Source organism: Ascaphus truei, chromosome 5, assembly GCF_040206685.1.
Source record: "Ascaphus truei isolate aAscTru1 chromosome 5, aAscTru1.hap1, whole genome shotgun sequence".
Lineage (NCBI taxonomy): Eukaryota > Metazoa > Chordata > Amphibia > Anura > Ascaphidae > Ascaphus > Ascaphus truei.
The window spans coordinates 89,091,414-89,118,457 of NC_134487.1; the positions used below are offsets into that span (position 1 = coordinate 89,091,414).

At 42.1% G+C, this 27,044-nt stretch overlaps 2 protein-coding genes and 1 non-coding gene across 4 annotated transcripts in view; 1 reads left to right on the plus strand and 2 right to left on the minus strand.

The window, feature by feature from the left end:
* SYT1 (synaptotagmin 1) overlaps positions 1 to 27,044 on the minus strand; it is a 905,119-nt gene that overhangs the window by 796,270 nt on the left and 81,805 nt on the right. The gene's annotated exons all lie outside the window — the stretch shown is intronic.
* LOC142494653 (uncharacterized protein F54H12.2-like) lies at positions 7,987 to 13,069 on the plus strand. The gene is made up of 5 exons (XM_075599086.1): positions 7,987 to 8,074; positions 9,750 to 10,526; positions 10,636 to 10,924; positions 11,884 to 11,950; positions 12,989 to 13,069. Exons 1-5 carry the CDS (start codon positions 7,987 to 7,989, stop codon positions 13,067 to 13,069), a joined length of 1,302 nt encoding a protein of 433 aa, XP_075455201.1.
* TRNAL-UAA (transfer RNA leucine (anticodon UAA)) lies at positions 17,579 to 17,662 on the minus strand. The gene has a single exon. It is a non-coding gene; the product is annotated as a tRNA-Leu (tRNA).

Below are 27,044 nucleotides of genomic sequence, written 5' to 3' on the forward strand. Positions count from 1 at the left end.
TATGTCGAGTTTGAGAGTGAATGATTTTTCAATTGCTAATCATGTTGCCAGGAATGTCACTCGACACAAAGTACAAGAAACGGGACCATGCAGAAGCCCCATTTTATATTGTTTATGAACATATCTGACAAAGCTTTCAAAAACTATACAAGAAACACACACACATAAATATATATATGTTTTTTAAGATATCAATCAAAATAAAACTTGGCTTATTTGGTCTTTACATGGGGTCGTACTTTTAAAAATACCGTCATGTGCAGGCATTCTTTCCTAAGCAGAAACGAATATGCCTTGTACTTAATCAAGCACGTGTAATAAAAAAATACATTGTTGCAAGGCACTTCCTGCTCAGCATGTAGTGGGAATGACAATTTTTAAACTGTGATACCTAAAGTGGCAAGAAAAAGTTTGTGAACCCCATTGATAATGACAAAAATTCCATGGCTTTTGCATGTTAACCTTTGTTAATCAAAACCAGACTTTTCTTAAATTTCCAATAGGGTTTGCATTAACCAATTCGCTGTCTTTTGCAACAAAATGATGTATGAATTCGACAAACAATGAGTAAATAAGAGTCAGTGTATGTGCAAAAGTGAAATTCTGGTTTTATCAGCTAATTAAAGAGGCTAAATAGAATCAGGTGTTTAAATAATTAAGTGAATCTTCAGGGGTGAGTTTATGAGGCCCCACCCTACTTAAAGATCAGAAACCTTGAGAGTTTTGTCTTCACCATACAAGTGTGCGGAAACACGCCATGCCACGAGCAAAAGAAATCTCTGAGGACCTCAAAAAAATCAGTTATTGATGTTTATCAATGTAGGAAGGGTTACAAAACTATGTCTAATTATTTGGGGCAATCCACTGTCAGACAGACAGTCCACAAATGGAGAAAATTACCGACAACAGTCACTCTACCCAAGAGCGATCATCCTACCAAAATCTCTCCAAGAACAAACCGTGAATCATCCAGGAAGTCACAAAAAAACCAAGAGTAACTTCTAAGGATCTTCAGGACACTCTCACGCCTTGGCTACTGCGAGTGTTCACGACTCAACTATCAGAAAAAGACCGAACAAGAATGGTGTTCATGGAGGAAACCACAGCTCTCTAAAAAGAACATTGCTGCCATTTGAAGTCCATCAAAGAGCACATAGATGCTCCATAAGACATCTGGAACAATGTTTCCTGGACAGACAAGTCAAAATGTTGATGCAGGATATGAAGTGAGCTGTCCATGCATGGAAGCCTGCAAATGTCAATGAGTTTAAGTAATTCTGTAAGGAGGAATGGGCCAAACTTTCTCAAAACCAATGTGAGAGACTGAACAGCAGTTACATGAAAAGCTTTGTTGAAGTCATTGCTGCTCAAGAGGGTGCCACCAGGTACTGAATCTAATGGTTCACATACTTTTTCACACATGGATATTGATGGTTGAATCATTTTTGGAAAAATAAATGTTGAACAAGTATCATGTGTTTGTGTCATTTGTTTGATTTGGTTACCTTTTATTATTATTACTTCTATAAAAATCTAATAACATTTTAGGTTTGAAATATGTAAAAACCTAAAGGGTTCACAAACTTTTTCTCGCCACTATATCTCAATAGGGCCATGCATAGGTAGCCAAATTAATTGTTTTAATTATTAGAAAACAAGTATAGTATGTTTGATTGGTTGCGATACTTTTTTTCTTTTGATAATTAGCCTATGAATTAGTTGGAAAAAAAAATGTTGCTGCCTGACAATAATTAGTAGTATTATTGAACATAACTATAGCTCTCTAAACTTATGGGCTATTAATGACATAACATCTACATCCAAAACCATTAACAAGATTTCTGAAAAACACCCCAATATTGTACTACACAATTGTACCAAAGCATAATACAATGTATTTTATATATTTTAACTGAATGTGTAACTGAACCTTGAAAAAAAAAATCCTGACCGTGCTGCTGCCTCCTTTTATGTTAGTAGTAGGGAGGCATACATTATGTCAAACTTTTTTTGATAGGTACCACGCCCCTTTTGCCCTAAGCCCGCCCCCTTTGGCCTTAAACCCGCCCCATGTCCCGCCCCTTCCGTATCCGGTCCCGCCCCTGCCGTATCCGGCCCTGCCCCCTGCGCCAATTTTTTGAGGTTGATGCCCCCTACGCCAAAAACTCACGGTTGACGCCCCCTACGCCAAAAAAACGCGGTTGACGCCCCCTACACCAAAAAAACGCGGTTGACACCCCCCTGAGCCCATTTTTTATTATGATGTGTATTTTTTATTCTTCTTTTGTGATTGGTGCGTACTGTTGACGTAGATTGGAGGGGGCGTATACATACGCGGGGCATGTCCGGGCATGTTTATAGGCATTTGGGGCATGCCCGAACATGTTTTTTTTTCATACGGGGCACGTCTGGACATGTTTATTCTGAAATAACGCAGTGCGCATGTCAGAAATTTTCAAAAGACGTTGAAAAGAGTGCGTAGCAATTTTTTTAAATTCAGACAGAATACGGCTTTAAGAGAATAAACTCTTTTTATATATTTTTTATTTGTATAGTCTGTACGTGTGTTAGCCGCAACAGAGCTACATAAAAATAAAAACGCACAATTGTATAAGAGTCAAAAATATTTATTTTATTTTTAAACGCTACAACCGTTTCAAGCAGGAAATAATTACAAGTTGTATTTACAAGTAAAAAAGTAAATAAGGCATTTCAAAAGACGACATCTCTTTTTATATATTTTTTATTTGTATAGAGTCTATACATGTGTTAGCCGTAACAGGTAAACATAAAATTTAAAAAAAGCACAATTGTAAAAGAGTCAAAAATATTTATTTTATTTTTAAAAGCTACAGGTTCAAGCATTAATTAATTACAAGGCGTATTTACAAGTAAAAAAAAAAGTAAATAAGGCATTTCAAAAGACTTTGAATTGCGGAGGGATAGCATTTGAATTAACTTCCTCATTAGCAGAGGGTTGTGGGGACACAATGACAAGCTAGACAAACACTAATTGAGAACTGCTGTGTAGTGTGAACATCCTCATTGACAGAGGTAAATAAAGCATTTCAAAAGACTTTGAATTGCTTTGAAATACAGGGGGTTGGGGGGGATAGCATTTGAAACAGCATCCTCATTGACAGAGGGGGGGTCTCAATGACAGGCCAGACAAACACTTGAGGTGTTAAAAGGCTATCCTGTGTGATGTCTTATGTGAGTTTCAACAGGATATCAGTAACGCTTTAAACAGAGGCTGAAAGCAACATAGAAACCACTGCTCACTCTAATGGAAAACACCACAAATTTACAACTTGTAAACAACTACCCAAATTTCTTCTCATACTATTACTCTCTCTAGCAGGTGATATTGAAACTAACCCAGGTCCTCCCATTTCAGCTCTGTCCCATGCCCCTGAGAATTCCACCTTTAAATTCCAAAAAGGGCTATCTGTCGCCCATATAAACATCCGGAGCCTGCTGCCCAAACTAGACGAACTAAGGGCATGGTGCCTTATGCATAAACCCAAAGCCATCGTTCTTACAGAAACATGGCTATCCTCTAAAACCCCTGATGCAAATATCGCCATTCAGGGATACTCCATTTTTAGGAGAGATAGGTCAAAGAGAGGAGGAGGGGTGTTATTTTATATTGCAGACACCTTACAATTTACACTGCTACATTGCCCACCAAGTCCACCCTCTTTTGAAACTCTAGTTGGCAAAATCTGCCTCCCCTTTTCTAAGCCCATCTTGCTTGCTGGCATCTACCGCCCCCCTAAAGCCCTTCCACAATCCTTGACTGATATCACCCAATTTCTTGCCTCCATTTCCTCTCTGAATGAGAAGAGTGAGCTGCTAGTTCTTGGGGATTTCAACTTCAATTGGCTTGACCCTAAAAACCACAAAATCCAGATACAACTCAAGTCACTTAACCTATCGCAACTCATTTCCCAACCCACACGAATAAACCTGAAGTCGCATAACCATTCCTTGCTAGACTGGATTCTCTCCTCAAACCCCAGCAGAATCCAATCCTCTGGCATCCTTCCTGACATTTTCAGTGACCATGCAATAGTGTACTGTGTAAGGAAAATTAAACCGCCCCATTCAAGCCCCAAAGTTCTCCTAACTAGAACATTTAAAAACTTTAACCCACAACAGTTTCTGGATGACCTTACCAACTGCCCATGGCACAGAATCGATTTAATTCCCGACCCTGATTCTGCGCTCGACTATTTCCAATCCGAGTTCTTAAAACTCTGCGATACCCATGCTCCACTACGCAAAATAAGGGTACGGGGGGCCCACCTTCCATGGGTTACACCTGACCTTATAGCACTCTACCAGTTCAGGGATGCCTTGTGGAAAAGCTACAAAGTAACTGGCACTACCAAGGATCTCAATCACTACAGATGCCTGCGGAACGTGTGCACAAGGCAAACAAGGCATGCAAAAGCACAATATTACTCTGACAATCTCCTCCAGAATACATCAAACCCAGCTAATTTCTGGAAGGTTATCAACAATATATTCCAGCCTCCTAACCATCAACAACCAAGTAATATCACTAAGGGGGATATTACTCTGACAAACCCCACTGACATTGCAAATGCATTCAATGATTACTTTGTGGGGTGTGCCACTAACCTATTAGCGAAACGCAGCACAAACCCCAAACCTGAATCTCATCCTGGGAGTACCCCTATAGTCCCACCCCCTCCCAACACTGCCCACAATTTTCAATTTAGCCCAGTATCTGAAGAGGAGATTACACAAGCGCTCCTCAAACTAAAACTAAGCAGCCAATGTGGACCCGACTTACTACAATCTAGGTTCCTACGACTTGGTGCCCCAGCCATTGCCAAACCAATTGCGTCGATAGTCAACTCTATCCTGTCTGCAGGCCATATCCCTAAGACCTGGAAAACTGCCAGAGTTGTCCCAATCTTCAAAAGTGGGGACAAAAACACTGTCTCAAACTACAGGCCAATCTCACTTCTCCCAATTCTATCCAAAGTTATGGAAAAATGTGTCCACTCCCAATTAAGCGAGTTCTACACCAAGACAAATTTCCCTAGCCAATTCCAGTCTGGGTTTCGTCCCAAACACTCCACCGTAACTACCCTGCTAAAAGTTTGCAATGAAATCCAGTGTGGAATGGAACGGGGACAACTCACTGGTGCAGTATTCCTAGATTTTGCAAAGGCTTTTGACACAGTTGATCATGCTATCCTGCTTAACAAACTCCAGAGCTCTGGAATAGGGAAACATGCTTTAAACTGGTTTCAGTCCTACCTATCAGGAAGATCCCAACATGTGTCCATCTCAGGCTCTAACTCCAACCCCCTGGATATCACCTGTGGTGTCCCGCAAGGCTCTGTTCTGGGGCCCCTACTCTTCTCAGTGTTCATTAATGATCTTCCCACAGCTTGTAAGGAAGCCTCAATACACATGTATGCAGATGACACAATCCTGTATGCACACAGCCATAGCCTCTCTGACCTTCAACACATACTTCAGTCTGACTTTTTGAGACTCGAAAACTGGATTTCCCAAAACAAACTGTTTTTAAACACTGACAAGACTGTAACAATGGTATTTGGGACCAAGACTAAATTTGTAAAGCTTCCAGTGACTGAGCTCCTGATTAGAACCAACGCTAAAACCACCCTAACACCTGTCACTAGTTTTAAATACCTGGGCTTATGGTTTGACTCCCACTTAACATTCGGGATGCACATTGATACCCTGACAACCAAGACCTATGCCAAACTAGGGGTACTTTACAGGAACAAATCCTCCCTAAGTCTCCTGGTCAGAAAGCGTATTGCACAGCAGATGCTAATGCCAATTATTGACTATGGAGACATAGTATATGGCTCGGCTCCTCAAACCCACCTTAGCAAACTTGACACCCTCTACAATTCAATTTGTCGTTTTGTTCTCCAATGCAACTACAACACACATCACTGCGAAATGCTCAAAGAACTAGATTGGTCATCACTAGAGTCTAGGCGCAAAGTTCACCTTTCCTGTCTCACCCTCAAATACTTTCTGGGCAAGCTACCCAGCTACCTGAACAAGCTCCTCACCCCTACCACATGCAGTACCTATCACCTGAGATCAGACTCCAAAAGACTATTCATGGTCCCAAGACTCAACAAAGTATCCGGACGTTCCTCCTTCTCCTTCCGTGCACCCCAAAACTGGAACAACCTACCAGAGACTCTCATATCCACCACCAGCTTAAGTTCTTTCAAATCTAAGGCTGTCTCACACTTTAATCTGGTCTGTAACTGTTTCATAAGCTCATAATATATATTTTCTTTAACTGTGCATGCAATGTCTTGTATATAAATGTATACCTTGTTCATTTATGTAACTGTATTTGTAACCATGTATTATTTGTTTTACTCTGTGCCCAGGACATACTTGAAAACGAGAGGTAACTCTCAATGTATTACTTCCTGGTAAAATATTTTATAAATAAATAAATAAATAAATAAACATTATATTGTTTTTTATAAAACACTATTCAAAAATGCACAGCCATACAAGCTCAAAAAAACCGGATGCACAATTACGAAAAATATATTACACGCCGAAAACGCCGGGTTCCTTTGGAGTTTAAATAATGCAGCACAAAAATACGGTATTTCAAATGCAACGGTCAAAAATTATCTTTCAGATCAAGATGTCTATTCGTTATACAAACCAGCGCGAAAAAATTTGAAAAGGAATATGATTTTAGTTTCTAATGTGGATTCGCAGTGGCAGGCAGACCTCGTATCAATGATTGATTTTGCCAAGTGTAATAACGGCTACCGATATATTCTGACGGTTATTGATATTTTGTCAAAATACGCCTGGGCGAAATTGTTGCAAAATAAAACCGGGTTAAGCGTCGCTACTGCGTTACAGGATATTTTCTTAGAGGGACGCGTGCCTCAAAAGTTACAAACTGACAGGGGTAAAGAATTCTTGAATAAGAATGTTAATTTACTGCTCAAAAAATATGGCGTTATCAGTTTCATCGCCGGCAACTCAGTAAAATCCGCCGTTGTTGAGCGCTTTAATAGGACATTAAAAACGAAAATGTGGCGCTTTTTCACAGCTCATAATACGCACCGGTACAGCGATGTGTTATCAGACTTAATATACAGCTATAACCACACGCCACATCGCACCATTAAGTGTGCGCCAAAGGATGTAACACAAGCGAATTCTCTCACCGTATGGAATACTATTTATAGGTCACATGTGAGTTCTAAGAAACTTAAGCCACTTTTAAAAATTGGAGACCATGTTCGGATATCAAAGCATAAAGGCGTTTTTACAAAGGGTTATGAACAGTGTTTTACAGATGAAATATTTATTATTGCTGGTGTACGCACGAAAGGCGTAAAACCTCTGTATAAGCTTACAGATAGCGCTGGTGAGGCCATAGAAGGCTCATTCTACGCTGAAGAGATACAAAAAATACCAAAGAATTTAAATCGCGTTTACAGAATTGAGAAGATATTAAAACAAAAAAGCGTAAGGCGTAAAATCGTCTACTACGTTAAATGGTGGGGATACCCTACAAAATTCAACAGCTGGATAGAAAAAGCACAACTAACTCGTTTGTAAAAATACGTCGCCATGGAGGATATTGCCTTTTATGTAACGTTGCCTAGTAATGCGTCATACGAAACGTTCCCCCAAAATGACATTTCTAATTATACGACAAAACTAGCCAAGCCCATTATTTTAAAAGGTGAATGGGAGGTTGCTTTAACAGAAATACAGTATCCGCATACTTGGAATACATTTGAAAACGTGGACGGTAACGTATCTGTAACACAACTAAGTCCGCAGATATGGAACGCGGCGGCGCCAGACAGCACAATACATGTATCACCGCTAAACGCAATTAAATCAAATTTCATGGTAAAATCGGGGTATTATAGTGATATTACTGAATTGGTTAGGTCTATTAATGAGGCGATGGCCATCAGCAAAGTAAAATTGAAATATGACGACTTTGAAAGAACAGTATCTGTTGTGGGCACACAACGCTTTACAGCCTCAGAGCGTATGATGAACATTCTAGGCCTGGATTCTAATAATATCGATAAAATTGAAAAAAGGGCTAAAATATGTGCAGATATAAAAAATGTTTTTTATACAATATTTGTTTATACCGACATCATTATGCATCAACGCGTAGGGCACAGTTTTGTCCCACTACTGCGTACCGTTGAAATCACCGGCAATAATAATGATATCATTACGTAGCGCTACATAAAACCTGATTACATACCCGTCAGTAAATATCACATCGACTGCATTACAATCGAGATAAAGAACGACCAAAATAAGAACGTCTCATTCAAGTACGGGAAGTCCATTGTAAAACTACACTTTCGTCCGCGCAAAGGCTTTTTGTATTGAAGGGGCCGGCAACATGGTGGCTGTTAAAAATTATGGAGAACCACAGGTTTACAGTATGTATTATAGGGCACAAGCAGGAAATGGCTTACAGAGTTTTCATGGGAGCCCTTATATGTACGGCCGTGGATTAGCAGGCGTTATCCGCAGTATGTTTAGGCGGGCGGTGCCGTTATTCAGACGCGGCTTTGATATTGTAAAACCTCATGTAAAAACTGCAGCACTAAATATCGCTAGAGACGTTGTAGGGCGTGTTTCAACCGCGGTGACGAATAAAATGGGCGGTGACAAGATGGGTCCGGTCTCATGTACATCAGTAGAAGCAGTGCTAAAGGAAAACGCAAGCGCAGCGTTGCATTCCCACCCAGCACAACCTGTTATCAAAACAAAAAGAGCAGTCGCAACGTCAGAAAGAAGAAAAAAACCTCACGACGGAACTTAAACGACATCTTTTGATTCATTTGACAAGACAAAAAAAAAGTTATTTCATCATGGCGTTTATTCACACCAACTCCATAGAATGCGCTAAATCTGAACTGGATATCTTTGAAATACAGCCTACAGGCCTTTGAGTATCAATTATCAGCTTTCAACTGACATATGAGCAGATCGCTACAGCAGTCCCTGGAATAGCAGCATTTTTGGATTACTACTATCAGCGAGACCCGGCGAGGTTGGGAGATTCGGAGCGGTGTCCCGCCCCCTGTGACGTGGTTCCGGCCGCGAGCTGAGGGCGCCTCGTGGAGCGGAAGGCAACTTGCCTAAACCTACAGACACACATCCAGCATCAGCCATCGCCGGATCATCTTTAATCCCTATATCTGCGCATATCCTGAGGACTGGCTGTAAGTAGGATTCCGGTTTTACACAACCGGATCCGGAATCTGCTTGCTATCAGTTGCTGAATTTTATTGTGTTCATTAAAATTAATTGTTATTAGTCAGCCTACTTGTTTATTGTTGTATGTGTCTGTTTGTCTATGTGTCACATGTTCTAACCATATTTTGGTACACTATGATCTTGTTCTTTTGTCTCCCCTGCATATCACACATTGTTTGCTGCTGAGGAATCTGCTGTCCACTGGACTTGATTGTCATCTTTTGGATATCCTAAACCACCCATTGGACTGTTATTTATCCCACTATTTGGACTCTAAGGCGCCGGTCTGTATTGTTTTTTTCTCATGTTTCACTAACTGTGTTTGGGTTAGTTATTCCTGGCAGCCTTGCTGATTTTAATTTTATTTTTATTTGTATCACATTGTATTATTATTTTGTGTTCACATTTTTTAGCGCTATATACACCAATCCTTTTTTGAGCTACACAGACGAGAATAGAAAAAAGTCTGTATGTGGAAATACAGCCGTTGGCCGCCCTTTCAGAAACGGCTCCGTTGGAATTTTATATCGCTGGCAGCGGGGAACATTATTTCGACCTCAATAATACTTTGATTTACATTACGTGTAAGATCGTCAAACAGGACAATACACCGATTGCTGATGGAGCACGCGTGAGTCTAATCAATTATCCGATAGCAACGCTTTTCAATCAGTTAGATGTGACTTTGGGGGACAGACTCATATCGCAATCCAATAATCTGTACACATATCGGGCGTATATTGAAACAATTCTGAACTATAGTGCTGATGCATTATCCACGCAGTTTACCACCGGCTTATTTTACAAGGATACAGCGGGGCAACACCAAACCCGCACAGTGGGGGGTGATAACCATGGTTTTACAAAGCGTTCCCAAATGACAGAGCGTGGTAAAGCCGTTGAATTACTAGGACATCTACATAGCGATATATTTTTTCAAGAGAAGCTTATACTGAACGGTCTGGACTTAAAAATTAAACTCACTAGAAATAAAGATACATTTTGTTTAATGTCTGCTGAGGCTGAGCCGTTTAAGATTCAAATTCTAAACGCATCGCTGTTTGTCAAAAGGGTGCAAATTGCGCCGGCAGTGCGCATAGGTCATGCGCAGGGGCTTTTAAACGGCAACGCAAAATACACAATCGACCGTGTGGGGATGAAAATTTATAGCATCGCGGTCGGAAGCCCCGTATGCAATCTAGAAAACCTGTTTTTGGGTCAGTTACCCAAACTGGTCATTATAGGATTCGTTGATAATAATGCTTTTTCTGGTGCTTACGATAAAAACCCCCCTTTGTTTCAAACACAACCATGTGAATTTTGCAGCACTGTATTTAGACGGCGAACAAATACCGACAAAACCGTTTCAACCAGACTTTGAGAATGCTAATTCTATTAGAGAATACATGGCACTGGTACAAATTGCCGGTAAACAAAATGCAGACGCTGGATTTCTCATTAATCGTGAAGAGTATGTTGAGGGGTACACGCTGTTTGCGTTTGATTTGTCACCCGATCAGGAACGCGGTGGACACTTCTCACTAATTCGCAATGGAAACTTGAGGGCTGAAATACGCTTTTCAAGGGCTCTGGATAGAACCGTTAATATTATTGTGTACGGCGTTTTTGATAACGCTATTGAGATAAACCAGAGAAGAGAAGTGTTATATGACTTTCTCTGAATAAAAAAAAGAATGAATACCGTTCAAATAACGCAGCTTTTAAGCGCCGATCGATTCACCCGTGGACTGTTTCAAGGAGTTTACCCCTGCGATTTATTACCCCGTCGCGCGCTGACAAGTGCACCCACAGGTTTCATCATAAATACACATTCTCATAACTGTCCTGGAGCACTGGTTGGCGATTTTTTTTGATACAGATGGTTCTGGACATTTTTTCGACTCATACGGATTATCACCAAAAAGTGAACGTTTTCCTAAAGAAATTTTACAATTTTTAAATACGAACGTGAAACGCATAACGTTTCAGAACGCACATTTGCAAGATACTTTGTCGTCTGTCTGCGGTGAATTTTGTATTTTTTTCATTCATCATATGTGTAAAGGTTTAACATTTGAAGAGATCTTAAAAAGTTTCACTAATGATTTTAAAAAAATGACCGCATAGTCGCTAATTTTGTGAGAAAGCGTATGAGCCATTTAAAGCGGCGATATGTACACATTGACTGTACACAGAAATGTGTGGCCTGTTATAAAAATATATAATGCCATTTTTAAAAAAAACATGTGTCTGATATGTACTGTTTAATAAAAGCCTAATTATATTATACAATGCCAACAATGTCTCGGTTTATTTTATTTTTATGGTCTTTTACAGCACATTGATAATATAGATAAGTTAGAGCAAAAAAATAAATAAAAATATATATATTTAATAAACCAGAAGTGTTGCCTATAAACAGACCTTATAATAATTAAAACTATTAAACAAAGAACAAGACAGCCTCAAGAGGAGTGGTCAGACCCCCTAGCCCTTGAAGGTGGAGCTACGAAGTGTTAGATCCTCAAGAAAAAACTATTTAAGAGGTTGCTTTGAAATTCTTCTGGTCTCTAGCTCCTTTGCTTTTGAGTGCCCGTCTATCCAGGCTGTGCCTAGCAGTGCTCTGAATATAACGGCCATGGTGAGTAAACATAATATTTATTGTATTGTTTTATTCATGTCTGTCTTTTATTCAAAATAACAGATAACGTATTTATTTTTCTAAAAGTTTACACCTGTGATAATATAGTATAGCCTATAGCGGCTAAGACCGTAATATATTATTTTATGTTTAATGTTTTTTTTCTAAAAAGTGGCCCCGTTGATAATATAGTACATCCTGTAGCACCTAAGGCCGTAATATATTAAACCTAAAACTGTGATATAATATACCTAAACCCTTGATATATTATTTTATAGAATGCTAATTAGTGTATTTTAATGGCATTGAATGTATTTTTATGTAGTCTTTATGTAATATACAGGGCCTTTTTTTATTAACGTATATTGAGTGTATTGTTTTATTCATATATGTCTTTTCAAAGTAGCATTTAATGTATTTTATTTTTCTAAAAAGGGGCCCCCGTGATAATATAGTATCATCTATTTTATATCATGATTTTAGTGTATTTTAATAGCATTGACTGTTTTGTTTTTTGTCCATTTTTTTTATTAGACTATATTGAAGGCATTTTAATGATAATTTTTAAAGGCCTAGAATTGATTGTACTTTATAATACATGCAGGCTGACCGCTACCAAACAAATATTGCCGAAAATACACAGGGGAGTTCCACAGAGGCAGACCAAGAATGTAAGAATCTACAGAGACCGCTTAAGCCTGCGCTATTTTATTAAGCTAACATACTAAATGCTTAGACTGTTTTTATACACTTTTAAAAAAATATATATATTTATTTTTATTTTATTTTTTTTATTTATTTTTTTTTATTTTTATTTTTTGTAATTTTCTTTCATGTAGTTTTGGCTGCTGCACTTCAAGCCGAGCGGGTGGCTAATGACGATTATACGCTTCTATATAACGATCTAGACTGTCGAGTTGGAAAACCGGTCACCGATGGTGCGTATTTATATAAAAACGGATGCAGATACTTTTTTTACTTTTATAGTCGCCTGTGTACATGAATAACCACCTGTATGCGGTCTTTTATGTCGTACAGAACAAATCAAGGCGGGTACGGAAAACGGTGTACGCGCTGTCAAATGTTCGACCAAACAACACAGCCCTGAACTGTCCATAATGACAAATCAAAAACGGGGTATGTATGACAATGTATCGTTGTTATATTCAAAACATTTTTTTTATAGCCAACATTAGGGGTCATGCAGCCACAATAATTGTGTAGTTTTTTTTTATTTTTAAATGCTGCTGTCTATTATAAAACTTTTTAATAATGAGGACATTGTTCACAGCTTCAAAAATGCACAGGCACCAAAACGTTAGAAGCCGAAAAGTCGCCGCTGAAATTCAAATCCAGAACAAGAAACCACGGGCCCCACAACCTGAAAAGCCTGGTGAGTATATTGTGTTGTTGAGCTTTTGAAGCAGCTATATAAGCTCTGTCAAACGATGAGTCTGTCCCCCAAAGTCACATCTAACTGATTGAAAAGCGTTGCTATCGAATAATTGATTAGACTCACGCGTGCTCCATCAGCAATCGGTGTATTGTCCTGTTTGACGATCTTACACGTAATGTAAATCAAAGTATTATTAGGTCGAAATAATGTTCCCCGCTGCCAGCGATATAAAATTCCAACGGAGCCATTTCTGAAAGGGTGGCCAACGGCTGTATTTCCACATACAGACTTTTTTCTATGCTCGTCTGTGTAGGCTGTATTTCCACATACAGACTTTTTTCTATGCTCGTCTGTGTAGGCTGTATTTCAAAGATATCCAGTTCAGATTTAGCGCATTCTATGGAGTTGGTGTGAATAAATGCCATGATGAAATAACTTTTTTTTTGTCTTGTCAAATGAATCAAAAGATGTCGTTTAAGTTCCGTCGTGAGTTCTTTTCACCCCCCCTTAAAGCGTGTTGTATGACTATATTCTCCTTGTAAGACACATACAGTAGCCACTGTGTGGCGGGCGTAGAGAAGCGTTTTTTTGTGATGTTGTAATTGTCAGGGGGTACAATGGCGATGGTGTTACTTGGTAAAAATATGAGCCGAAACGCTATTTTCTGGATAGTTATGCGGTGATTAATGGTGTTCAAACAGCCTTTGAATTCAACGGCTGCTTTTACCATGGCTGTCCCATGTGTTACAATGAAAAAGATACAAAACACTGTTACATCTCTTACATATGGTCAATTGTACCACAAAACAGCCATCAAAACACATTTTCTAACAAAACCAAAATGTATCCCACCGGTTACCCTAAGATCATCTATGAGAATTTTTTCTCTTTTGACAGGTACTTTGGGGTTGCTAAAGTAAAAGTCTATCCGCTTAGAGACTTATTTTTCCCCATCCTTCCTGTTAAAATGAATGGCAAGCTCATGTTTCCACTATGCAGCACATGTGCCGTCACCAACCAGACGACGCCTTTCTGTCATACAGATGAGGAGCGCTCATTGACCGGTACGTGGTGTACAGTTGAAATTCAGGCCGCGTTGAAGAAAGGGTACCGGTTGTGTAACATTTTTGAAATTTGGCACATTGAACATTATACAGACAAATTGTTTGCTAAATACATTAAGGTGCACCTCAGGGACAAACAGGAGGCATCTGGATACCCCAGCTGGTGTACAGACGATGCCAAAAACAAAAATACATCAGCGAGTATTTTTCAAAAGAGGGTTTACGTTTACGCGCTTATAAAATAGACATTAACCCGGCAAAAAGACAAATTTCTAAACTGTTTCTAAATTCTTTGTGGGGTAAATTCGGTCAAAAGACTAATTTACAAAATACAAGTATTGTAACAAGCCCTGATGAACTTTTTGGTTACGCCATTTCAACGCAATACGATGTGTCATCTTTAGACTTCCTAGATGATGACACGGCCATGGTTAGCTGGAAGTATACAAAGGAAGGATACACTGTAGGTCGTAATGTCAATATTTTTATTGCCTGTTTTACGACGGCCTATGCCCGTCTTGAACTGTACAATGTTTTGGACAAGCTACAAGAGAGGTGTCTCTACCATGACACTGACTCTGTCATTTTTGTTAGCAAAACAGGTGACTGGAATCCCCCTCTGGGTGACTACTTAGGGGAGCTGACTAGTGAACTACCGACTGGTACACACATTACAGAATTTGTTTCCACCGGCCCCAAGACTTACGGTTATAAGCTTTCCACTGGTAAAACGTGTCTAAAAGTTAAAGGCGTAACACTGAACGCTGCAAACGCTGAATTGATTAACTTTGACACTTTAAAAGATATTGTCCTGGACTACCCCTTACACTCTGATCCTGAAGATCAGAAAAAGATTGTGGTACAACAGGCGGGGATTGTCCGAAATAAACGTTATTGGCAGATTGAGACGCGTCCTCTACAGAAAACACAAAAGTGTGTGTACACGAAACGACAGCTGACCAACGACTTCACAACCCTACCCTTTGGTTACTAATTATAAATCTGTAATGGATATCAGGCTTCAACATCCTTTCTCATGCATTTTAGCCGGACCGTCAAATTCAGGGAAAAGCTATTTTGTTAAACAGATTTTGCAACATTCTAGCACTCACTTGTCGCACCGGCCTGATAACATCGTATGGTTTTATGCTTGCTGGCAAAATCTTTATGATGAACTGTTAAGCACTATGCCCCACATTAGATTTATTGAGGGTATACCTGCTACATTTAATGACGATGCTCTTTTTCCCCCGGGTAAAGTGAATTTGACAATCGTTGATGACTTGATGGAAGCCGCCAGTGAGAGCTCTGAAATTGAAAAAGCATTCACCAAGTATGTGCATCAGAGAAACCTCAGTATCATGTACCTCGTACAAAATGTTTTTTGCCAGGGTAAAAAAAGCAGAACCATAAATTTAAACACTAAATATATGGTTCTTTTTAAAAATCCTAGGGATAAATTACAAATTAACACCTTAGCGCATCAAATGTATCCTGGTAAATCACACTTCTTTTTAGAGGCTTTTGAAGGTGCCACACGTGTCCCCTATGGTTTTTTGTTAGTAGATTTAAGAGCCACGACCCCTGATGAGTACCGCTTAAGAAACGGTATCTTTCCGCCTGACAACCTATGTTTTAAAAAAAACAGTTCTAAAAAGAGATAATCATCTGTAAATTGTCATTACTTGTAGCCGCACCGCTGTTGTAAACATGTCTAACCGACTACGCCGCAATTGGCATACTTTAAAAGCATTAATAAGGGCTTCACCAAAGCAAAGAAAAGTTATTCTGTGTTCAGCGTCTAATGATTTAGTCACCGCCATATGCGAGATAGCCCTCAATGCTCTAAAAGGTAAAATACCTTTATCAAAGCGTCAAGTTGGCATACTTAAAAAGTGGCGTAAAATTATAAAAAAGCTGAGCGATAAAAAATTTACAATTGTAAAAAAGAAACGCCTGGTGAAGCAGTCCGGTGGCTTTATTGGCTCTCTTTTGGGTTTTGCTATACCGCTGCTGACTGACCTTCTCACTAACCGCTAATGGAATTTGCTGAGAAAATGTACCTGGTCCCCAAACAAGATATGGATCGTTTACAACGTCCCCCCCAGCGAGAGGGCGATATACGTGAAGTTGCCATGCATCGCCTACAGTAGATACAGAAATTAATGCGATCTTAAATAGCAATAATTTATCAGAGGATGAAAAGATAAAAAGATACACTACTGTACTGCAGAAATACTTGGTGCATGCTAAACAGAGCGAAGGGGAGAAGAACCGCATAACGCTTTTAATGCCTACTGATGAAACAGCCTCTCACCCTTTACACTTCCAGGATATTGTCTCAGCAGATACGACTGACAATCTGATTCGTGAGGTTGTTACTAATGTGAATGTCCGCTTCAAGAAAAATGCAGAGTTATTGCTCAGTAAAATGTTTCAGGCTAAACATATTACAAGCTGGAATGACAAAGGGGAATTTATTTATAAAAAACAGGTTATACCAGGCTCTAATTTACTGGATTTGGTACGCGGTGTTACACAAAGTCACACTGTTATAAAGCATAAAATACCACAGGGATGGAGCCCTTTTCTGTCTGCGATGGCTGAACTGAATATCCCCTCATCGGTTGTGGGTAATGCGACAAATAGAGAAAGCCTGGATCGCTTAAAAATACGGGCCCCCGATACAACGCCCCCTCCTTCATCATCCCTTTTACCTCCTCAGAAAAGAACCTCTGATTTGCGTTACAGTTCTTTAAGTGCCCCTGGCTTAACATCACCGCCGGGGTATTTACTAAACAAGAGGAGGGGTAGTCTATTAACACCGTCGGCTGACTGGTTGAAACTGTAAATAAGCTGTTAATTTTTTTTTCCCCACTGTAAATAAGACATTGTATTGCTGTCCCTCTATACTATGCATCGTACTAACCTAATGACTCTAGATGTATTTAGTCTATTAATGCCTTAACTGCCGTTTAATACCTTATTTACTTTTTTAATTGTAAATACGACATGTAATTATTTCCTGTTTGAAAACTGTTGTATCTTTTAAAAATAAAATAAGCAATTTTTGACTATTATACAATTGTGCTTTTTATTTTTATGTAGCCCTGTTGCGGCTAACACACGTACAGACTCTATACAAATAAAAAAAATATAAAAAGATTATGTCTGGGGAGGGTTTCGAACCCACGCGGACATACGTCCATTGGATCTTAAGTCCAACGCCTTAAACCACTCGGCCACCCTGACACATGATGGGTTTGGCCTATTAAAGCCGTATTCTGTCTGAATTTAAAAAAATTGCTATGCCCTCTTTTCAACGTCTTTTGAAAATTTCTGACATGCGCACTGCGTTATTTCAGAATAAACATGTCCAGACGTGCCCCGTTTGAAAAAAAACATGTTCGGGCATGCCCCAAACGCCTATAAACATGCCTGGACATGCCCCGCGTATGTATACGCCCCCTCCAATCTACGTCAACAGTACGCACCAATCACAAAAAAAGAATAAAAAATACACATCATAATAAAAAATGGGCTCAGGGGGGTGTCAACCGCGTTTTTTTTGACGTAGGGGGCGTTAATCACGGTTTTTGGTGTAAGGGGCGTCAACCGCGAGTTTTTGGCGTAGGGGGCGTCAACCTCAAAAAATTGGCGCAGGGGGCAGGGCCGGATACGGAAGGGGCGGGACCGGATACGGAAGAGGCGGGACATGGGGCGGGTTTAAGGCCAAAAGGGGCGGGGCTAGGGCAAAAGGGGGCGTGGTACCTGTCAAAAAAAGTTTGGCATAATGTATGCCTCCCTACTACCTATGTTTAAATTGAATAAATTAGACTTTCAAAGAGCAGGGCTGACAATTAATCACAAGTGACTATAATCAGACATAACAGTTATACTGTATGTAACCCTCTTTCACCCCACCCGACATGAGATTGGGGGGGGGGTTCACTCCTTCTGGTTACTGTACACAGTCTTGGTGCTGTGACCTGCTGGCAAACAGGAGGGCTGAGGGCTCCGCGGTGTTGTGGGGAGAACCAGGACAGGGACAGGAGGTGGTGTGGGACAGGTTACCTTGTTCTTGTTCTTTCTGGGTGGTGCAGTGCCTCCAGCCAGTAGGGATCCTCTGGGGTCTCCAGAGGAGGGACCCCTCCTGACTCTCTCTCCTTCTCACATCAGGAACAGTGATACACACAACAGCTTCTTTTTGTGGTTCTTTATTGGCAGAGCAGCATACACAGCATCACAGCATAGGCCTACTCTTTCTTCTCTGCCATTCTGCTCATGGCAGCATAATTGCCCTCCCTCCTTACCCAGGTGGGGTAAGAGGGAGAGACCGCTTCTCTATCAGCTATAATCAATATCTCTTCTCCTACTCACTCCTCTTCCTAACTGATCACTTATTTTAGGAAACATGTCTCAATTTGAATATCCTCATGGAGTGTCTCTAGCTTTGAATCATTACCACTCAAAGCTGGATACCGATTGGCTCACACACATCAGGGGGTGTTCCAACCCATATCCACCCTTTGGATTAACATGCTCAAAGGTTGCTTAAGCATGCCCCTGAATATTGCTACATACTCAGTGCTGAAATGCACAAACAGGCCAACTGAAGGAATTAACCTTTCCACTGCCTGTTCTAACAGGACTGACAGAGGAAAGGCTCAGAATTAGCAATAGCTGCCGAAGGCCGGGCTATATGTACATTCAATCTTCAATATTGTATGACGAAATGTAAACCTTGCACCAATTACTATACATTTTTTGAGAACAACATTTAGTGAACTGAATATTTGTGTGTATAATGAATAGCAGCACTAGCCACAGAGGCTTGGTTCACGAGACTGCGAAATTAGCAATTCATGCTACAAACAGAAAGCAAATTAGAGTAACCCTCTATTCTAGGCCTGGACAACTCCAGTCCCCGAGGGCCGGAAACAGGCCAGGTTTTCAGGATATCCCTACTTCAGCACAGCTGGCTCAATTAGTGGGCCAGCTGTGCTGAAGTAGTGATATCCTGAAAACCTGACCTGTTTGCGGCCCTCGAGGACTGGAGTTGTGCAGGCCTGCTCTATTCTAATCTTTTTTCCCCCTAGGAACAGTAGAAAAATGTACATCTTAATATCTTCAATGCATTGATCTGTAATGTGTTCCAGCATCATCTGGCAACAGAGGGGTTACTTTTAGTGTCAATCCCAAAATTTTATAAACCGAATACAAGCTACAGACGTGTGCTTACAACGGGCTACTTATTTAATTATAGATTCCATGCATAAAATCCAAATCCAATGGAATGGAATTGCCTAATGTTGCAGTAAATTTTCTCAGTCCCAGCAATTAAGGTTAATGCCAAAAATAAATTGCTCCCCAGGCATTATAAATTCTAGTTTCCTGCAGGAAAAAAAAAGGTTTGTTGTCTGTAATTAACTAGTACAATAACATTTTCCACGCTTCACATTTTAAAATCTAGCACCACCTGACATGCTACTAGTAATAAGAGGTCAATTGCAACTGTTCCAATCGTTGTGCAAAAAAATAGAACCACATTGTTTTTGCGCTTCTATAAAATATAAATAGCTGCCACTAAACTGAAACTTGTAACCATGTACTTGTAAACATTTCTATATTCAAAAAGTGCACCTGCCTTTTGTAATACACCTGACAAATATTTACTATCATTAGCTGCACAGAGAAGTTACAACAACTTTGGGTAATTATATACAGGGAAAAAAAACATTGGTAACAAGGGTTTGATCAAAAATAAGGGCCTGGGGAATAGTTTAAAGCAATAGTGTCAAATAACAAAGGTTCAGTGCCTATACAATAATTCAGTTCAATTTCACCACTGCATTGTACTACAAAAACAACTGTGCTAAACAATAATAATATGTATTCCTTTGCTGATCAAGGCAACTTTGTTATGAAATAACATGTCCCTTACCTATGCAATGCATTTAAAATCAATTTTTTTTTAACACAGACATTCATTATTCTATTGCATTCTCACTAGCCAAAATTAGTTATATTGTATGGAAATAACTCAATATGTTTTATATTCTGCAAGGTTGTTTACGTACTGTAGAGATTCAGAAGGCTTATTAAAAAAAAAAAAAAAAATCAAAGGGATACTGAAAATTTCACTACTATGCTTGTGGAAATTTTTTTTACTGTGAAAGTCTTTATTTTAACGAATACTTTTTTTGACCAAATTGTTTTTAACCACTATTGTAAGAATAAACTCAGCAAGTACTGTTTTCAATTGAGTTAATTAGTGGATTAATTGCATTTGTGCAACAAAAATACAATCTACAGTATTTAAAAAAAAACAAGATCTACAGAGAATATCTTTGTTTAAAGCAGTAATTGTGGCTACTTGATTTTTTTTTAACATGGCCAGAACAAGCAGGTCCTCCAGCGCTAGACCTCATTCATTTCAGCTCCGGGAACCTACGTTCTCTAGACCAGTGTTTCCCAAATAGGCGAATCCGCCCAAATCCGTTTCCGGGATTTCCTCGCATCCCCCCCCCCCCCCCCCCCCCCCCCAAATCCATTTTGCATTTGAAAATCCACAGATGGATTTGGTCAGTTGGAATCCATGCTGATTCATAAAAATCTGCCCTTTGATAGAAGCCATTGACAGTTTGTAGAATCCAATGCACGGATTTAGCATATTTGAGATTGATCCATGGACCAAAGGGTCCATATCCGCTGATCTCTAATACCAGCTGTGGTTGCACGTCACTCTGTGATGCTGTGAGAAGATCAAAAGGGTGTCACAGGATTTCCCCAATCTCCCAGAGCAGGCCAGTTTCCTCTATCCTGCATGGCTGCATTACCCAGCAGCTAATCAGGAGGCGGTGTCAGGAGCCTGGGGGTGTGGCTAACCAGAGGAGGAGGAAGCAGTAGATGGTGTGTGTGTGTGTCTGTGTTTCTGTGACTGTCCTGTTGTGTGTTTTTTTTATGTGACTTTCTGCCTCTTTGACCACCCCGACTCTGTGCCCCCTCGGACTCCCTGTCCCACCTGCCACCTCTGACTTGCTCTGACTCCTGTGAATTCCTACCCCCTCTGATGCCTCTGACTCCCTGTCCCATATGTGTGTCTCCTATGACAGTATCTCTGTCCTGTGTTTTCTGTGACCCAGTGCTGCTGATGGGATGTCTCAGCAACTAAGCACTCTGGTTAGGGGTTCTCTGAGAGAAAAAAGGTTGAAAACCACTGCTCTAGGCACTTACTGTGCCAGGGAAATTACCTGTTTCTCTCGAGGGAAAACACCAGTTCAGGGGTCCCTCTTGTACTTGAAAGTATTTGAAAGTTTTGATCATATCCTCCTCTCCCTTCTATCCTCCAAACTGCACATATTAAAGTCCTTTAATCTTTCCTTATAAATCGTATGCTGTAGAACATGCACCAGTCTGCAATTTATGTAAATCCTTTTGGAGATATGATCTCCAGCACTGAACACAGTACTGTGGGTTGTGTTGCCAGATGGCTTGTCCAAAAATACTTGACACAATGGTAAAAGATGCGAACCCCCCCCCGAATACATATAAAAAATATACCCCCCCCCGAATACATATAAAAAAAAATATACCCCCACCCCCCGAATACATATATAAAAAATATATACCCCACCCCCGAATACATATAAAAAAATATGCCCTCCCCTCCCCCGAATACATATAAAAAATATACCCCACCTCCCCAATACATATACAAAATACCCCCACCTCCCCAATAAAATTCAGACTTTCCTTGGGGATGGTGTCAGGCCAGGCCCAGTGGCTGCGGGGGGGGCAGTGGCTGCGGAAGGGCAAAGGGGATGGCTGGTGACTGCGCAGGGGGGTTGGGGCAGTGGATATGGGGGGCGGTGACAGCGGAGGGGTGTAGTGGATAAAGGGGGGGCAGCTGTCGGTCAGAGCAGTTGCTGCCATGCCCGGCTCTCCCCCAGCGGCAGGCTTCTCTCTCACTTTCTGTCCCACGCCGAGCCGTCTGATGCTGACTCACGCCGGGCCTCCCTCTCACCGGATGCTGAGCCCAGCTGACTTCCGCCGCACACATAGGACACGGCTCACGTCAGCATCAGACACCTCATCGTGGGACAGACAGGGAGAAGCCTGCAGATGGGGGAGAGCCTGGCATGGTGGCAACTGCTCTGACCCCCTCCGCATTCGGAGAGATAATACCGGACACATACGTACGGTATTACCTTTTATTTTATACCAGACGCAGGGGCAAAATACCAAGCTGTCCTGTTAAAAAAGGGACACCTGGCAACCCTAACTGTAGGTAAGGTCTCACCAATGATCTACTGTATAAAGTGGCATCCCCATCCCTCTTTTTCTGCTGCTAACATCTCTCCATATACAACTTAACATCCAGCTGGCTTTTCCATATTGAGTGTTCACTTTTACTCAACTGAAATAATGACTCCCAGATTCTTGATGGTAATTGACATTATAGTGCCATTAATCCTGAATTCTGTCTTTGGATTTGTGTGACTCAAGAACATCATTTGCAATTGTTGGTATTAAATTGCTGTTGCCACACTGTTGACCATTCCTCCAATCTACCTAAATCATCTTCGTGCCATCTGCAAAAAGGCAAACTTTTCTCTGCAGACCATTTGCAATGTCACTAAAAGATATTAAAAAGTACCGGTTTAGAACCCTGTATGTCTTCCTCAAGACAGTCTTCTTCTATCTTTAGTCTTAATATTTCTTATTTTGTTTTTCTGCTTTACCTAAAAAACTGTTTATTCTCCTTGTTTACTGAGTGGACTATTTTGTCTTCTGTTTTGGGCCCTGGCACATGTGTTTATTTACTGAGCCTACTTTTCTTGAGCCTGATAAAGTTATCTATCCTCCTTCCTCTGAGTCTACTTTCTGTATATTTCCTAAAAGCTTTCTTTTAAGCTTATATATTACCTGCCACCTCTATTGAAAACCATATCAGCATTTATTATCCTTGTACCATTACTAACCTGTCTAACATGAAGGTCTGTTGCTTTCAGTATTGCATCTTGAACGTTTAGCCACTGCTCCTGCACTGCACTCAAAGGCCCATTTTCCCAGATTTGAAAAGTCAGTCCTTTGTTTTTGTGTGGTATGACTCAGGCTCTGTCTTTAAACCACACTGGTTGATGATCACTGGAATTAGATTGTAAGCTCTTTGGAGGAGCAAGGACTCCTTTTCCTAAATGTTACATTTATGTCTTTAGCACATCTTTCATGGTATTTGTATTTGTTATTTATATGATTGTCACGTTTGAAGCTGAATGTGCTATTTAAATGAAGACATACATATGTAACGGGTTTCCCCCCCCCCAATCTCACATTGGCCCGGGTACTTTAATAACCAACCCCCATTACTTGTGTGTTGGGTGGTGCACCTGTAGGCAACAGAACATTGGATGAGGGAAAACCTCCATAACTACTGCTGGCATACCTGTTCTTACCAGGACTTACTGCCAACAGAGAGGAAAGCAATATACCATTATTATGCATGGCTATATACTCCCCCTGGTGAATCCCCACCGGCCCGGCTGGGTCCTAAATTTGGTGTACCTTGCTCCAGGAAACACTGACAAAGAACACACAAACTTAGCGTTTAAACATTATCACTTCACATAATAATGACGTAACATCCGCTCACTGACCAGCAGTAAGCAGCAAAGAATAAAGGCAGACCACTCGTTGACGGACCTAATAGTAGTGTCGAGGGTCTGGTTTCTTCACCTCCTGCCCCGCTGCATCATGAACGGTTACACTATACTCTCGTGGCAATCCCCGCTCATTACAGTATACTACCTTGTGCATATACACACTGCGCCCTATCTTCCAGACCCGCATGAGTTGGGAGACCCTCTGCTCAGCCTGAACTCCCTTAATGGCTCCTCCCTTATTAACTATGTAATATTCAATATCATTGCGGAGCCACCTCTCTCGATTTTCTTCTATTTCCCTCATTAGAGGTTCGAGGACATAGGGGTATTCGAGCCCATGTGACCTCTTATATTTGGCTGCAATAGCCCGCTCAGCTCGGCAAGTCCTGGTCAATTTAGTTTGCCCAGCCTTTCCCGGCAACACCCATGACAGGGGCTCATCTGACTCCACTGGATCATCTAACCCTTCCGATCCTTTTGGGGTAATAAGACCTACTTGTATTCGGTCCCACCGTACTCGTAGCTCCTTGAGATAGGCCTCATCGTCAAAATCCCCAGGGGCCCACCAATGGTCAACCACCCCCTCCCTTTCTAGAAGAAAATGGGTGCGGTCAAGCCAGGCGACATAACCTTCATATAACGGTGCCCACCACCTAATTTCCTGTACCTCCTCAGAGTTAGTTTCTAGTGGCTCCTCCTCATCATCAGGCCCGCCCGAGGATACCCCTGAAGTACCCTCAGATCGCATAACCCTTTCCTTGCGCTGCGACCAGTGTCCGCCCTCAATGCTCAGCGCACTATGGCTTTCACTAATTATCGACCCTCATCGAGAAATCCTCCCTCCACCCTCCGATCCATCATCTGAAGTTCCCCAGTCCAGGCTTCCAGTCCGTTCTGTGGTAGGACCCCGGGAATCCCCTGACACACCCAGACTGGAGGTAGACCCAAAGGAACAGGTGACAGGGACAGGGGTTTGAACTAGGGCCTTGGGGCTAACCCTGGGGATGGACGGGGTTGGGGGACGGGACTGGACGGTAGGTGCCGGCAGGGTCACGGCCTGCTCCTCCGCAACACCAAACTCACATTCGCCACAATGTTCGCTCTGTCCTTCGGTAGTGGATCCTCTCGTTCTCCGATTCGAGCGCCCACTCCGTCTGCTGTCCGTAGGGGATCGACTCCCACTGCTCGACCGTAGAGGCGCAATCGCCTCCCACTCGACACCGCTCAGGTCGTCCGGAACTGCCTCGGGATCCGCACGTGCTGCGACACCATCTTGGGTTGGGTCCCCAAGCGAGACCTCTTCCTCCACGAGGATAGCCTGCAACGCCCTTCTGCTGCGCGGTCCAGCTTGACACTGGTTCCGGTCTTCGCTCACCTCCACCCCCGGGATCTGCGGTGAACATGGGGTTAACCTACTGCTCCGCAGGGTCGGGGTGGATCGACCTCCTTCCGACCCGCTAGTCACCACGGCAGTGGGACTCCGGCGATCGGGTTGTCGCGGCACTGGAGACACTCGGCTTCGTGTCTCCACACCACGAGGAATGGTATCTCACCACGGAATACCAGTAGCATGGTACTCCTCTAATAAGTCCTGTGCCTCTGCCAGCCTGGCACAGTCCTCGTCCGAGGACTCCAATTTACAGTTCGGTCGGGGTATTCCAGTAGGGGACCGTCTATGGGCTCCTTTCCGGTCACCTCTACGACGACTGGGTTTCTCCTGCTTGAGAACCCGGCCGGGTTCCTGCTCAGCGGGATCTGCACTCTCCCTCCACAGGGCACCCGGAAGCTCCGCTGCCAACGTCGGGGTAGGATGTCTCATCCCTACAGCTTGTACTGGCACAAAAGTCGTCATGGGCCACATGTACTGCAGGCTACAGTGAGGGCATCGTGCCTCACTGCCCACGGCTCCACCAGGCAGTCTGCACTGCAGGCAGAGACAGACCACTGTCTCCACACCCTCTACTCGGATGATCAGGAAGCCTCCTGGAGCCGAGTTGGGGTGGGTTGATATCAAGGGACTCTGTTCCACTTTCTCCGCTTGCTCAGCCATGGTCACCAACGGGAGCACTCGTCCTAGCGGTCTGTAGTGATCAATGGCTCTTCGCAACTGAAGTGCAGGGGATGGTTGAGCAATCCCTCCCCCCACTTCCTCTATCGGCATCCGGTGAAACTTTAGACCACTCCCCCTGGTTGAAACTAGGGGGATGTCTCGCCGCCTTGTAGGCTGACCCAGCACAGGGGCTGAGTGAGTCATAGCCCATGAGGGTGCGGCTCCAGTTTTCGCGTCAAACTCCCCAACTGGGTGGAGTTTCCTCATTGCCGCCAATCCTGGCCAACAAGTTGCAAACTGCAGAGTTGCAAGACTTTCTGTAGCTGGCCCACGCGGTGCCCCGGGAACCGCCATTTTGGTAATCACTGTCCTTCTTTGTATTTGAGGTAGCGTCTGGCTGTTTGTTAATTGGTGTGTAACAAAGTCCATTTCGTTCCTCCCATCTCGCAAGGCTGTCATCCTCACTATTCTCAGGGGTATCATCCCGAGAACATAGGCATGACAAACACGGCGCAGCCACGGCTTTCACGCCATTCCATAACAAACACACAAGAGTCTCTCCTGTAGCTTGTTCTCCTTCCTCATCCCGGCATCCTGGACCTTCTGCTCTTTGCAGATCCTCCATTCTGACGGTCGCTTCTTGCTCACGGTATATTGGATTACTGTACATGGAGCTCCGCTCTGCGGGGCAGCTACCACATCTGTACAATAAACATGCCTTGTGCACCACCTCGTGTACCTAACATACGTCTAACTCGTTTTTTCACTACCTCAGGCTAGGCTCACTCTCTCAGTGTCTGCTGTATCTCCTTCCTCCCAGTCTGTGCTCCCTTCGGTAAGTGATCTGGAATGGCTAGAATACTCTGGGGCTCCCATGCAGTACTTGGGCGTCTACCTCTCTTGGTCAGCCTAGTGCAGA

What these genes read in the sequence shown, in the direction of transcription:
- LOC142494653 (XM_075599086.1), top strand. Translation starts at nt 7,987, where the DNA reads ATGGCCATCAGCAAAGTAAAATTGAAATATGACGACTTTGAAAGAACA. An exon ending in ACGCTTTACAGCCTCAGAGC is followed by an intron (nt 8,075 to 9,749) that starts GTATGATGAACA and finishes TCCTTTTTTGAG; the next exon opens with CTACACAGACGAGAATAGAA. An exon ending in CTCTGAATATAACGGCCATG is followed by an intron (nt 11,951 to 12,988) that starts GTGAGTAAACAT and finishes TATGTCGTACAG; the next exon opens with AACAAATCAAGGCGGGTACG.